Consider the following 13,996-nt stretch of genomic DNA (forward strand, 5'->3'; position numbering starts at 1 on the left):
GCGACGTGGACATATCTCTTGTGTTTACTTGTTAGTTTCACGTAAGTATGGCGGTTTGAAGTGCTAACCCTTGAGAATATGTCTCTGTGGTTTGTTTTTTGGCTTTGTGGCTTTGTTTACTGTCACTTGTTAACTTATCTCTGATATTTCACACTTAGCAGGAAACCTCGCTAGCACACAGGTACAGCTAAAGCTGGTTAGCTTCTCATCCTGACACGTTGCTTTGGCGACGCGTTGGGAGCTATAGGAGGCAGTGAATTTCTGGACAAGCTCTCAGCAATTACTCAACCTTTTACCTGTGGTACTTTTCTATGTCCACCCCCTCAAAAACCAGACAAAGCAGCAAATATATCATTAGCAGCTGCCCTATGGAGCTGGGTATTAATTATCCAGTGTTCTCCTCGTTTGGCCACTCATCTGCACGTGTACTGTAAATGCCACCGGAGAGATAAATGGGAAAACAAAAACCCCAGCTCGTAGCCTTTATGCAGCAGAATGTCAGAGGGAGCTTGTAAGAGATGAGATATTGGTTTTGGCCTGGCATAGAGTCTGGCTCAAAGGACATTCCAAGAGGCAATAAAATGTGTATGTCATCTGTGTTTAGAAACATATTAGCAATATGCAAGCAGACATTTTCAGAATCAATATTTGGATTCGTTTCTGGCGAGACGCAGGCTAATATACTGTACATCTGTTATCAGCAGAGAACCAGTGTAATCATGTATCTGAGGCTGCATAAAATCATTTTGTCCAAGTTATCTGCCTCCTCCGAAAACGACCTCCCACGGCGTAAAAGCCACCTTTTACATTTCACACTTTTTTACTCAGTATGAACTCCTTTCCAGCCACATATTGTTCAGTCTGGGCCTTTTTTTTTCTAGATTTATGAGTGGATTGAAAGGCACTTTGGGGGGGAAAAAATACGCTCAACTCTCACATTCTCTGCATGGCCTTTAAGGTGCGAGGAATAAAGGGGCATTTGTATTAATCGATCATACGCCAAGCCTGGTTGAAGCCTGGCCCTAATGGTTGCTTGCTGTCATTTTGCAAGCAGCTTGTAAAAAGGATTAGAGTGGCTCTGCGGAGTAAGGGCGCATGAACAGCAAAGTTCTGTGGCCGGCAAGGAAAATAAATCAATTTATCCCTGATGGTGGTGCAGTTTTGGAACATAATGCCTAACGATGATGGAGTTTGGACACTTCATACTTGTCATTGTGAAATTGGACTGCCGTGTTGCTAATGATGGTAATGTATGTTGTGCCTCGCCTACTACAGTAATCCTTCACTCTGTCTCACTTAAATGCATCTCATTGTCTGGCATATTGCATTATGAATACCGCTGGGGAAAAAAAGAGGGGAATTTAATTTATATATGCATTCATTTGAGCAGCAGGTTAATGGAAAAACTGTATAACCATATAAATTTCTTCCTTTTTTCACAGGCGATTGTAACTTTGAGAAGCCGCTGGCAGCGTGTGGATACAGCCAAGGCAGAGATGATGACCTTGACTGGGAGCAGGCCAATACCAGAGAAAAGCCTTCATCAGATCCATGGATGCCCTCAGGTAAGGACAGTGACACTGGCTCATGAAAAGGAGGAATGATGAAACCATCACCATACAGAGAATACATCGTTGCAACAGCCTGCACAGCTGCCGTGTCTGCAGAATCCTGCGAACACTATTTTTATATTAAAGGAATATTCTCAATAGGAAGGATGTGAGTATTCAAGCCAGCAAATAAAAACAAATCAAACTAAAAAAATAACACTTCTCGATTTAAAAATTTTGACCCCATCATACAACACAGTGCCTCCATTTAGAGAGACGATCAGAATATGCTGCTCCTGGAGAAGATGAGCTGTCTGTGACATCCGTCATGATTGAGGGTATCCAAGTATCCTACCCAGTGGACAAGCTATATGCACAATGATTATAAATATTCTAAACATGCAACTAATTTGATGGAGCATTTACATGACAAATTTTTATCTGTTTTTATTCCCACAGAATGAAATTTATCTCTGAATGGCCAGTTCAGTCTGATGATTTAGGTGTTTGCATGGGACATTTTTCTGAATAGGCCATAAGTCTTGCTATAATTGGAATATACTGTAAGGCTGCACGTAAACAGCTTAGTGTTAGAGCGTGATAAATATTGATTACAGCTTATATGTCCATGTCCCACAATTCAATGTTGTAAGCATAAACTTTAAAGAGAAAGCAATACTTCTGCCTTCTTCTTCAGAGTTCCTAACGCCATTTTCTTCTCTTTTATTATCAACGTGACATGTTAATGCAGCTTCTTTCCACATGAGCATCTGCTGCACAGGATCTTTGGGACAGTCGACATTTGATATAAAAATACTCCGATCCATTTTAATTAAAGAGGTCTTTTCGTCAGCCACATATTGAAATTCATTAAAATGCTTTCCCTGCATTTTGTGTCTGTCGCACACAATTTGTCTCTTTAATGTTCCATTGATCGCTTTTCATTTGATTTGAAATGCAGAGATATCACCGCCACTGAGCAGAAGGCACCTAAGGAATTAGACTAATGGAATGACTTTTTTTTCCCGGTGTTATAACAAAGGTAGCGTTGCAAACTAATGGATATTGTTTTCCTCCCCTATCTGACGCCTAATCTCACAAAGGCTGCATCACAGATAGATTGCGCTGGGCCCCCCCAGTGACAGAGGGGGAATTAATTAGCAGGCCCTCACTAATTTTAAACAGCCAGTGCCCGGACCTGTTTGTGTGTACATCAGGATGATGTGTGTTGAGCCACCCTGGAGAAATTGCTTTCCATGGAGGGGGAAGTGTCGACTTTCTCTATCGCAATTGATTAATGTCGGGACACATGGAGGCTGGGCAAAGGTTACAGTGAAATCTGGAAAAGCCTTGACCTACAAATTAACACCTTGTGCATGGTCTAAATTTAACATATCTGATTAAAATCCTGTGTCTGGCTAAGAGGTGTCCCTGATTGTGCTTTGTAGCCTGAGTACACTTCAGAAAGGCCTGTTTTCTACCCGGGCATCTTGGATTATGCGTAATTAACAGGTTGCAGCTCTTTCTCCATTTCTCAGTGTGAGCACTCAACCTGCCGTGCGAAATTGTAATCTCTTCTCTCTGACCGCATTGAAAAGGATGGGAAATGTAGTGTACTTGACGCTTGAAATTGTTTTAGGGCTACTGGAGAGGGAGTTGATGGGTAGAAATGCATTTATGTGAAAGCCACACTGGTGGAAAAGCGATCTCACCTCTGATTGCCGTCTCACTCTCAACCTGTACTTATGAATCTTAACAAAACGACCTTATCGTACTCAGGGAACAGATTGTTCCGAGCAGCAGGCATTGCTACCTCAAACACTTTTAAAATTGGTTATAGACAGTGTCTTTCCAAATAGTAGCTTTCTTAATGCCAGTTTGAATGTATGACGTGTACATGATGATTAAAACCTTTTTTGCCTTGGCTGACTTTTCAGAGCAAATCAAACTGTTCTGAAGGGATAAACATCTAGCTCTCATATAAACTCCAATCCCAGTGTCCCTTAGAATTTTGCTCGATTCTGCACTTTGTAGCCTCTTTCACACTGGTCAAAAAACCCATTAACACCCACTACCATCTGGCTTTTGTCTTCAGTAGGTAAGGGTACAGTTGGTGTTCTTTCCCTGCTCTGCAGTAGTCACAGGTATTTATATTCTCCAATCAGAAGTGATGGAAACATGACACCCGCGTGGACAAGACAATTTTCACCCCTTTTCCGGAGCGATAACGACGTCTGCTCAAGTCCTGGAAGTTGGTGTGTAATCATTGCCTGAAATCAGACAGAAATGTCAACCTGTTAATCTCCGTTTCCACGTCGCCACTATCATCTTATAAAAGATAGAAAACAGTAACCGCCATATATTGTCACTGGCCTCCTTACTGCCTTCTACGGTTTTCCAGCGTGTTTGCGATGTCAAACGTGACACATGAGGTAAACTCATCTGTTGGCAATGCAATTAAAAAAACATACCTGCTAATTTTGGTGTTCAGGGCCAGTGTAGGAGGTAGTTCAGCCTTGATGTAATGTAAGTGTAAAGAAAGTGAATGGAGGTCAGGGTGGTGTAGACTGACCTTTCGGTTGAGGTGATTGTTCTGTCACAGTCCTAACTAAAGACTAACCAAGTGTAGAGCACCTGGTTGTTGAAGTTTAACTAAGAAAAGCAGAGTTTGTTATGCAATAATATGATTTCTTGTTTTTATGAAAGGTTAAAAACATTCAGACCTGATGTCTGCACACAATCTATTATCTGCTTGCAAAAACATGAAACAAAGGCTGTGAAATCAACAGGAAACCTCCTGCATTAATGTGCTGTGTCAGTCTGTTAAGTGTAGAGACCACACAGCTCATGAGAGGCCTTGTGCAGAATTTGATGTCAAACCGCTGAGGACTTTCCTTCATGCTACAAAGCTCATACAGCAACCAAAGACCAAGCTGGCCTGATTCCATCTCAACATGTAAATAAAAGAGTAAGAAAACGGAAAAGCGAAATGAAACGCAACAAGGAAAACAAGCCCTCTGGTCACATGAAGACGAGACGAGCGGTGCCTGAAACTCTTGGTTGTTTACGACAATCTGATCCCTACCTAATTGCTACGTCTGGACGGAGAGTAGTCTTGTTTATCCCTCCGCACAGCTCTGATTGCATGCTTTGGCTCCTTTAGGGTGGTTCAGCCCAGTTCTGAGGCTCTGCATGTCTGCTCGGGCACTCCCCAGAGTGCTCCCTCTCCCGAGCCAACTGGAGAAACCCCCGGCAGAGCTGTCACTGTCAGTCCTGTTATTACCAACAAGCCTCATCTGTCCTGGACAATGATAATAAAACCATTTCAGCCAAGACAACACTCATTCAGCCTTGGAGAGCGGAGCTGGACGCACTTCTGTCAGAGTCAGATGTTGGCTTGGATGAAGAGAAAATTACCACACTTGAAACAAAGACATTTGTATCATCTCTTAGAAAACAGATTTCACTCGTTTCCACCCCACCCTCTGTTGTCATAAGTTCACCAACATGTCTCAGAGAAGAATGGATGAGGCTGGCTCGGTGAGGAAGTTTGCAGTGTGGTGCTGCTTTTAGTGAGCCCCAGCTGGTGCAGAGGCTGCCTCCTCTCTGATGGTGTCATGGTTGTTGCCAGCAGTAGGCTGCTGCTCCCTGGCCCTCCCCTGAGACTCATTCTGGGGAATAATAGCAAGAGGAGGAGGAGAAAGAAGGTCCTCTAACTGAGATTAATTAGAGTTTTGTATTATACTAGCACAATAGCAAATTCAGCTCCGGCTAAATGAGTTATTGTTGTATTCTGCTCTAAATATGTTGCAGGATAGAAATTACATTTTTTTGTCTCTCTGTTGCACAAGGTCTTTGTTTTGATAGCATGCCCTTGGTCGATAATGACACCTAGACTGTAGTGCAGGATTGGCAGAATGCAGATCTTCAACGAGCAAAGGTGATCTTCTCATTCACGTTCTTTCTTGTCAGGTTCATAATGCGTGCGTGCAAATGCAGCTCACTCTTGTTCCCCGAAGGGTGCCTTGCTTATAGCGCAGCTACTGCATATGGATAAGATGGATCACTTTAAAAGGCAAGCAGTTCACCTTTTTGACCATTTCAATCAGGAGGTAATGAATTGACAAAGCCCCTCCGCCTTACCTGGACAACCAGTGTTTACAGCCCTATATCTGCTGTTCAAATGGAAGAGGAGAGGGATGGCCACTTAAAATATGAGAGGAGAGAACACCCACTGACTGAAGGACGTCAGAAATTTAATCAGAATATAAATCACATCAGCAAAAGATGGGATTTGCTGTTGAGGAGGGAGGGGCCCTTGTCTTGTGAAGATAAGATAATTGCTTTTGAGCCATTCACAACTTTGTGTGAAAATCACACCTTGCACGGTGTTGGCAAGGTCGTGAGGTTAAGGAGAAACCCCATTATATGATTAGGGGACGAAACAGAACAGCAAATTACAATGTCTGATCAATTCAGGAATTAATTCGAGGAGATGACAGACTGCGATTTTGAATTTAGCATGTTTGTGGGGTCCAGAAGTTAACTACGGTCTGAGTAAACAGGATTTCACCCATTAAACAGGACAACACACTGTACTGTCATGATGGAGGACATATTTACATACTGTATCTTTTCCCATTAGTTTGCATGGTATGTACAATTAAGGCTAATGATGCAGCTAGGTGACACGTGAACACTCTGTTGTGTAATGGGTTTGTATCAGGCAAATGGGCTATTATATGACCCATTTATTGCAGCGGAGTGCCAACGGTGCGTAGTGCATATTAAGATGATATATTAAGCCATTCAAATTTGCCGTTGATTGACACGCAGCAACAAAGGATGCTGCCATGGAACATAATAAGGGTCAGTTGTTGCACCTGACTAAAATGACAGGGCTGAAACGTGTTGCGCATGATGGATGGTTTTGGGTGAATCTGTTTGACACTGTCAAAGAAACCTGGCAGGTCCTTCATATGGAGAGCCCAAACTTATTCAGTGCCACTTTATCAGCCCCCTTTCATGTTTCAGAGGACACAGGGAAAGTTCTGGAAAATTGAGTGGAGGCCACGGCTGTTCACATTAACAGCCTAACCCTCACAGCGAGAGCATTTTTGATTGGTGGCAGAAAGTGAGAATAGCCCTGTCTTCATTGACATTTCCGAAGCGGCAGCCGTGCTTTTCTGCGGCGGTGACCTCTGTGAATTTTATTAGCAAATGAGACCTGGAGGGTTTGGGTTTAAAGAGCGCCCCTTCATTCTGATTTCCCCCACATAATGATTTCCACAGAGTTCAGGACCTGAATGGAGGAGAAATAATGAGCGCTAGTCATTACTGCAAATTATATCCTCTGCTCAGACCATCACTCAGCTCATAATTAATCTAAATACCTTCAACCTATAGACTTTGATGATTACGATTAGACAGTAGCCTATTTTTGTGAACTAAATTATATCAGACTATATTCCACTTAAGAAGACTAGTCTACATTTTTAAGAAAAGGGTCCAAGGGAGAAAAGAAAATGTACAAACGTAGCCTCTTAACCAGCTCAAGGGTATTTTGCAACATTATGCCTAGTCTGCTTGAAAACTGTGTACCCAGTCCTCTGCATGAATCCCTACTGTGGGATTTATTTGGTTAGACAAAGTCATATTTATAGAGTACATTGGATGGTGGTTAGTCTTTTTGGAGTGGAGTCTGTGGTGTCTTACGAATGCAATAGAAAGTGGTTAATAGGATTCATCTGACATTTGTCTCAGGTCACTGGTCCCTGTCTACTTCTCCACCAACCCTGAACCTCCTTCTACTTTCTACAATGATTACAAAAAAGAAGACAGACTCTAATGACGTGAGACTTCAGACTTTGTTACATTGTTGTAATCCTGAAAAGCTGTCATTTCTAAATTGAGTGTGCATGTTTCATAAAAGCAGAAATTCATACTGTATATCACTTTGTTAGTCTTTTGATGGATTATGGTCATTATTTTTTGCTTTAATTTTTGTTTCCTCAAGATAATGTTAGAGCAGTTATGCTCAGAAAAATGGACTTCAATGCACAAGACCCATTGATTGACAGGAAGTTCTGGTGGTCACCAAAAAGTTCTTTCAGTGGATGATTAGGTGCTAGAAAACCATCAAATTTAAGTGTTTAGTTCTTTAGTGATTAACTGTTTGTCACTAGCTTCTGCTCTTTGCTGAAGGAACTTGTTTTCCCATATGGACTGACACAAGGTGTGAGCAGCTCCCAACTGCTCTGCCAGTGCCAGTGAGCTGACAGGTCTAAAGATTAACCTGATGGAAGCCTTCCCCTGGATTATGGCCATGTTTCTCTCTGTATGGCTCATTATACCATTAAACCACTAAGGCTGTTACTTTGGATCGCATCATGTCCAGCTGAACCTGAACATTTGTGGGTTCACACTTGCTGGAAAGGTCTTTATCCGAGTAGAAAACATTTCACCGGTGCCGACCAGATATTCAGCTTGCAAAGATGCGGCCTCTTAATGGTTCACTGAATGAGGTTTTGGATGTTGGTTTGGAATTAACACCAGTGATAACAAGGAGGTCAGGTTCTGGCACAGAGCCCAAAGGATACTAAAAGACAATACCCTCCCCAGGCACAGCCTGTTCACCTTGCTGCCATCTGGCAAGCAATACAGAAGCGTCTGCTGCCGTACAACCAGACTGCAGAACAGCTTCTATGACGCCTACATTACCCACAATGCAATTTGACAGCTGACAGTTTGGTCAGCGATTACAGTGGTTTGCTGTGCTCGCAGCTGCTAATGTAGTAGCTGGTAAGATCACTTTTTTTTCCCACAGCCCCAGATTTTTAATTTTTAAACTGACACAGACTCATTTCAGGCAATTTATCAGACCTCATGCAGCTCCCTGTAGAGCCACAAAAGGCTTTATTCAACTTCTTCTACATACAGTATGCAGTAGTGCTCCCCAAGACGTGTAAACAGATTTTATTTGTAAAACCAGTGGAGTTCCTCTTCAATCTAAATAAAACACCTCACTAACTGAAACAGTGTCCAGACTTTTTTAATAATTTCTCTTATCTACTTCAATTACTAACAATATAATATCTTGCAGTTTGTTACATTCCTGTGTTGAAAATGTTTATTTGATTGGTAAATAGTCCGACCAATCACAACACAACAGAGTGGCACCACACAAATATAATACAAAGCTTCCATAGTCCTCAAAAAGAAATTGTACAGACCACATGCAAAAGAAAATAATACACGTTCAAAAATGCTCTCACTGGGCAGATAGCAAAATCATACTTTTCGGCTTTGGTTACCCAATCAGATTTAAGAGTTGTCCCACCCACCTGGACAGAAATTCACTGAAAACAGTCCAAGATGTTGTCGGGGCCACAACCAAATGTAACCATTTTTGTGACACCTGCTGATTTATGGGCTCGGACAAGGAATTTTCTGATAATCAATGCACGGTTAATGTTTTCTGTGAGAATCTTTATCATTAACTGCCCTCATTCACGCACGGTGCCCTTTTTAAATAATGCTTAAAATATCCTTGTATAATGAATGTCGTACATTTCTATATCAGTGGTGTGGCCTTCCTTTCCAAACAGCAACATGAATGTATGTAGCGTCTGCAGCAGGGACACTTCATCTTTTACCCTTCCATTTTTCTTACCAGCCTCCATGTTCTCCATGTTCAGCCATCATTGTAATGGAAGGTGAAGGTGGCCTACATTGGAATAATAATAAATCTGTTCCTCTGAATACCTTAGACAATACCCGAGCCCTCGCCTTTGCAGAGTAGCAGAGACAGGCCTTGAGTGTGCTGAGAGCTCTCTATTTTTAATTGGTCTTGAATATGCCATTGTTAAGGCAAAAGAGATAGAAAAAGAAGAAGAGAGGGAGAGAAAACACCCTTGTGCATCACTAGCACATTAGCACAGCACTAACACAGTGTCATTATAATTTGCTCTTAGTCTCGCTGGCTAATTAGCTTGTCATAGTGCAGCAGGTCCTGTGGAGTATGTGGTCATTAGGTTCCAAGAGCATAGAAACTGAATGACAATCAGAGTCCTCCTGTCATGTTCTTCATTTCTGTTAGCCAGTGACAATGGCAGCACGATGAGGCGGCACACTGTCACTCAAAATACTGTATTCTTAAGTTTTATGGTGGTCAACAATGAGGAAAGGAGAGGACTTTCCCCCTTGTTGTGTTCGAGTTCACTGACCTAAATCAAGACAATTTGCAGGCCTCGAATTGGGTGACAGGGATTTTATAGCCTTGTTGCTACAGTTCTGCAACATGCCACATATTGAGGGAGAAATGTTCTTATATTTACATGCATTTCTTTCAAGTAATTCCGCTTTAATGCTAATGAGTGCATTAAGATTTTTTAAACAAGAAGTGACTACAAACTGACAAAGGATACCTATTGTTTTATTAATATTACATTAACGCGGTAGTAAAAAATGTACAAATGCCACTTGAGGGATCCGATATTTTCATCTCTAATTACCAACAAAGAGCACTGCTGTGCATAAATCTCCCGTGCAACACTGTCACAACGTGGCTGTTTGAAATGAAAAGTAAACAGCCTGGTTTAATCATAGAGGGAAGCAGTGGTGCCAGCATCTTTGTCTTTGTAACATGAGCTACAACTGAACAATTCATCAACTGATTATTAGTGCTGGTTCGCATCACACCGAGGGTTGCTGATGCCTCACAGGGAAAAAACAAAAATGTTCTGGGCACCTGAGCAGATGGCTGAATGTTATTAAAGAGACCTCAAAGCCCTCACAGAGAGGCACCTGATTGAGGTTGGACAAATAAGAGTCTCAAAGTCGACTCCTCTCCTGCCCTTCTACATGTACCTTGCACAACTTTTTCAGAGCCTCAGAAATAATTAGCCTCATCATTGGAATCAGGGACAAACTGAATGTGAATAATACATTACAAAACTCTGGAAGAATAGCAATGTGCTGTTCACAATAGTGAATCATGGCACAGTGATCATGCTGTGCAGCAAAATCTATAACACAGGAAAGCCTCAATCATAAATAGTTAATCACAATTTGAAAAAGTGTTTTTATTACAGTAAACACGGGGAAATAAGAAAGGCAGGAAAATATCCTAACTATTGAAACACTTATCTGTTTATTAAAAATGTGTATTTGTCGACAAACAAAAATGACCGCCTTTTTTTCTCAGCTTTCAGCCACATCTCACAGTCTTCCTTGGTGGATGGAGTTTGCTCAGTTGTCATGGAGACAGTTCCATAGTTCAGAAGTTCCACACTCAGGTGATGTGGCGATATCGCCGTGACAACCGAGCAAGCTCCATACACTGACAAAGACCACGAGATGTAGTAGAAAGCCCTGGAAAAGCCAAAAGTTAGTTAGTGACTCTCAGCTGTGTATTTATTGATTTGCATTTTGTAATTGTTAATAGCAAGTGATGTGAGGGGGAATGCCTAAGAGTATCTTGTCGGTCTGTATGAAACATTTGTATTTGACGGCCTGTGAATGAGAACTGGTTAGCCTAGTCTACTGTACTGTGTATTGATAAATCCATGGCGCTGTCTGTGGTGCTGATGTAGCAGATGAATTTGTAATTGCACCCTTTTCTCTCAGTCCCACCCTTCAATCTGTTTCGTCTTAGATCTGCAATATTCTCTAAACTCCATAGCTACAAGGGGGTAGCATCCTTGGCCAATGTGAATTGATTGGAGCGTACTCGTAGCGTAGAGTTTGCTATTGATATATAGCGCTTTCTGACCCACATATATGTATTTCACTATCCACAATCTAATGTTGGCCATGCACTCTGAAAACACCAGCAGTACAGCACGGCTCCTCTGGTTTGTGTTCATGGTTTCACCAATGTGTGGCTGAGATATTGAGCCTTCATATTAAAATACAGCTCCTCTTATGACCCAAACCATGTTAAGATGCTTTAAAAAAACAACGTGTTACGACCTGACAAACACAGTCGTGGAGGCTGACTCGGTGTCATCACAACTCACTGCTCCTCCTCCTCCTCTGCTCCCTCTCCTCCTGTTTCATTGTGTAAACATGACAGAACCCCCACTCGTTATCTGAAGCTGGAGACAGATGGAATTGGTGAGCGTTACAAGTGCAGCACAACAAGACAAGTGGGCAAGCTCGAGTCATTGATGGAGCAAATAGGGTTTTGTGAGAAGCCGCTCGGCTGACACACTCTGGGACCGAGCCTGCGGATTTAGTTGACGTTATTCACCCTTTTTAACACCGTTCTGATCTGACTGAATCACCAGATGTTAAATTTAATGACAAAGATTCACATCCCCTGCGGTTCAGCTCTGCCTCACATGCAGGAGAGCAGAGCTAACAGGTTGTTTGTCTCACCTCTAAGCAAAATGTGCTTTCCAATCATTATCACACTTCCAAAAAGATGTATTTCAACATAAACTGAGTGTTTTTGGCCACGTCTCAAATGCTGTTACGATTTGTGCCATCTCATTACCGAGCCAAGCTAAATAGGATGATGACAAATAGAATGTGTTCTGCATCTCATTGAAAGTTTGCCAATATAATAATTCTCACTTGTGTTTTATTGGCAAGAGGGGAGAGAATTAGATTAACCTTTAATATTGAACCAGAGCGATAAAATCTAAATGGGGCTTGCTTGGCAAATATATTTTAACTTATTGATTTCTCATCATTTCCTTCTCTCTGTCATTGAGAGGGAAAGAAAAAACACTCTCCTCAAACATTCAGCATTTGTAGGATCAGTCTTTTTATTGTCTTTGTATTTTGAGGAATGATAATGATTACAGAGTTTCTATCCTTCCAAAGATAAGAGCATTTTCTCATTAATGTTAGAATTCTCAGCGCTAATAGGAAAGGTCTCAGCACAGTCATTTACCTGCTTCCTGCAAACGCTTATGAGATTAGACTTTTTATTTAGTTACTGTTAAACCTCAGGACCTGATTGCTAGTAATAATCTGAGTCTTGTCTCGGAGATCTTTTTTGTTATGTTAATGTGCACCTGCCTCTAAATGTATCCAGGTTATATTCCAGGATGAAATTGTAGTGCTTGTAGAATATCAGATTATTCTTTGGCATCTTACTTTAGAGATAAACTACATTAATTTACATGGCTCTGCCACACTGTTGACAATTTGAAACTCAACTAAGTAAATTTTCAAAACATAATTAGAGTTTAGAAAAATGTTGTCATTCAGTGTCATTCTGAGTTGTTGTTGAAAGGTGTTCTACAAATAAGCTTGACTTTTGGAGAATCAGTGGGTGTTAAATGCAATGCAGGAGTCAAATGAGAGTGTCAAGCATTTGGCACCTAAAGCATACACAAAAAATAGGACAGTGGTGTATCCTTACATCTCCACTTAGAAAGCATTGAAGCATTAGAGCATGGCTTTGGTGCTTGGTATACACCACCCTGTGTTACCTTTTGTGTGCATACAAATTATCAAGAGTCTGCAAGCACGCTTGCAGCTCTTTAAAGCACAGCAGAGCTTTGAGTTAAATGCTGCTGTCTGTTTAAATAGTTCACCATTTCAGTTTAGCCGGTTAGCATACTGACATTTGCTAATTGATGCAAAGTACAGCTGAGGTTGGGGGCAATGTCATTAGATTTGCAGGTATTTGGTTATAAGCTAAATTACTTGACACGTTGAAATTTTGCTCATTGCCCTCCTGCTGACGGCAATAAGCAAATTGTCTCTGCAAAACTTTGTGACAATCCATCCAGTAGTTGAGATATTTCAGTCTGGAACAAAGTGGGCTTGACCAGCCAACAGACATTGCCATTCATATAGCTATGCTGCAAGTGTGGCTAGAAACCTCTCCCTGATAATGATATATCAACAGTATCACCAATACTTCAATTCCTGTGACATTGTGTTTCCAAATACTTTCTGGAGCCTGTTTTAGCATGCTATCATGCTTGGTACATTGGTGGGTCTTCAGTTGTATATATGTATGATTATGACTATTACAGGAGTTTTTATGAAGAATATTTGTTTGCCTGCCACTCTCTGAACTGCTGGTTGAATAATACCTGCTTAACCTGTCATATAAAACTCTTGTCCATGTTGCAGGCTCAGCCTTCATGATGGTGAACACGTCAGGACGCTTTGCAGGGCAGAAGGCCTTACTGTTGACACCGCAGCTGAGGGAGAACGACACCCACTGCGTTACCTTCCACTACTACATAGGGGGCAGAGACAGCAGCCACCCAGGCCACCTAAATGTCTATATCAAAGAAAACAACAGTCCCATGGGGATGCCTGTTTGGAACGTGTCAGGTCCAGCCACTCGCTCCTGGGGACAGATAGAGCTGGCCATCAGCACCTACTGGCCCAACTTCTACCAGGTGAGGAAGTGTAGTCTGAATCCAGCTCTCTTTTGCATAATGTCTCATCACAAAACTGGGTTGCTCATTGTAAGC

At 41.7% G+C, this 13,996-nt stretch overlaps 1 protein-coding gene across 1 annotated transcript in view; it reads left to right on the forward strand.

The window, feature by feature from the left end:
* The window catches only part of LOC121615550 (receptor-type tyrosine-protein phosphatase mu-like), a 151,409-nt gene that overhangs the window by 35,200 nt on the left and 102,213 nt on the right, over positions 1-13,996 (forward strand). Inside the window, exons 2-3 of the mRNA XM_041949931.1 lie at positions 1,443-1,565; positions 13,647-13,921. Coding sequence (XP_041805865.1) covers positions 1,443-1,565; positions 13,647-13,921 — 398 coding nt within the window. The remainder of the gene's footprint in view (positions 1-1,442; positions 1,566-13,646; positions 13,922-13,996) is intronic.

This window comes from Chelmon rostratus, chromosome 12, assembly GCF_017976325.1.
Source record: "Chelmon rostratus isolate fCheRos1 chromosome 12, fCheRos1.pri, whole genome shotgun sequence".
NCBI classification, from domain to species: domain Eukaryota; kingdom Metazoa; phylum Chordata; class Actinopteri; order Chaetodontiformes; family Chaetodontidae; genus Chelmon; species Chelmon rostratus.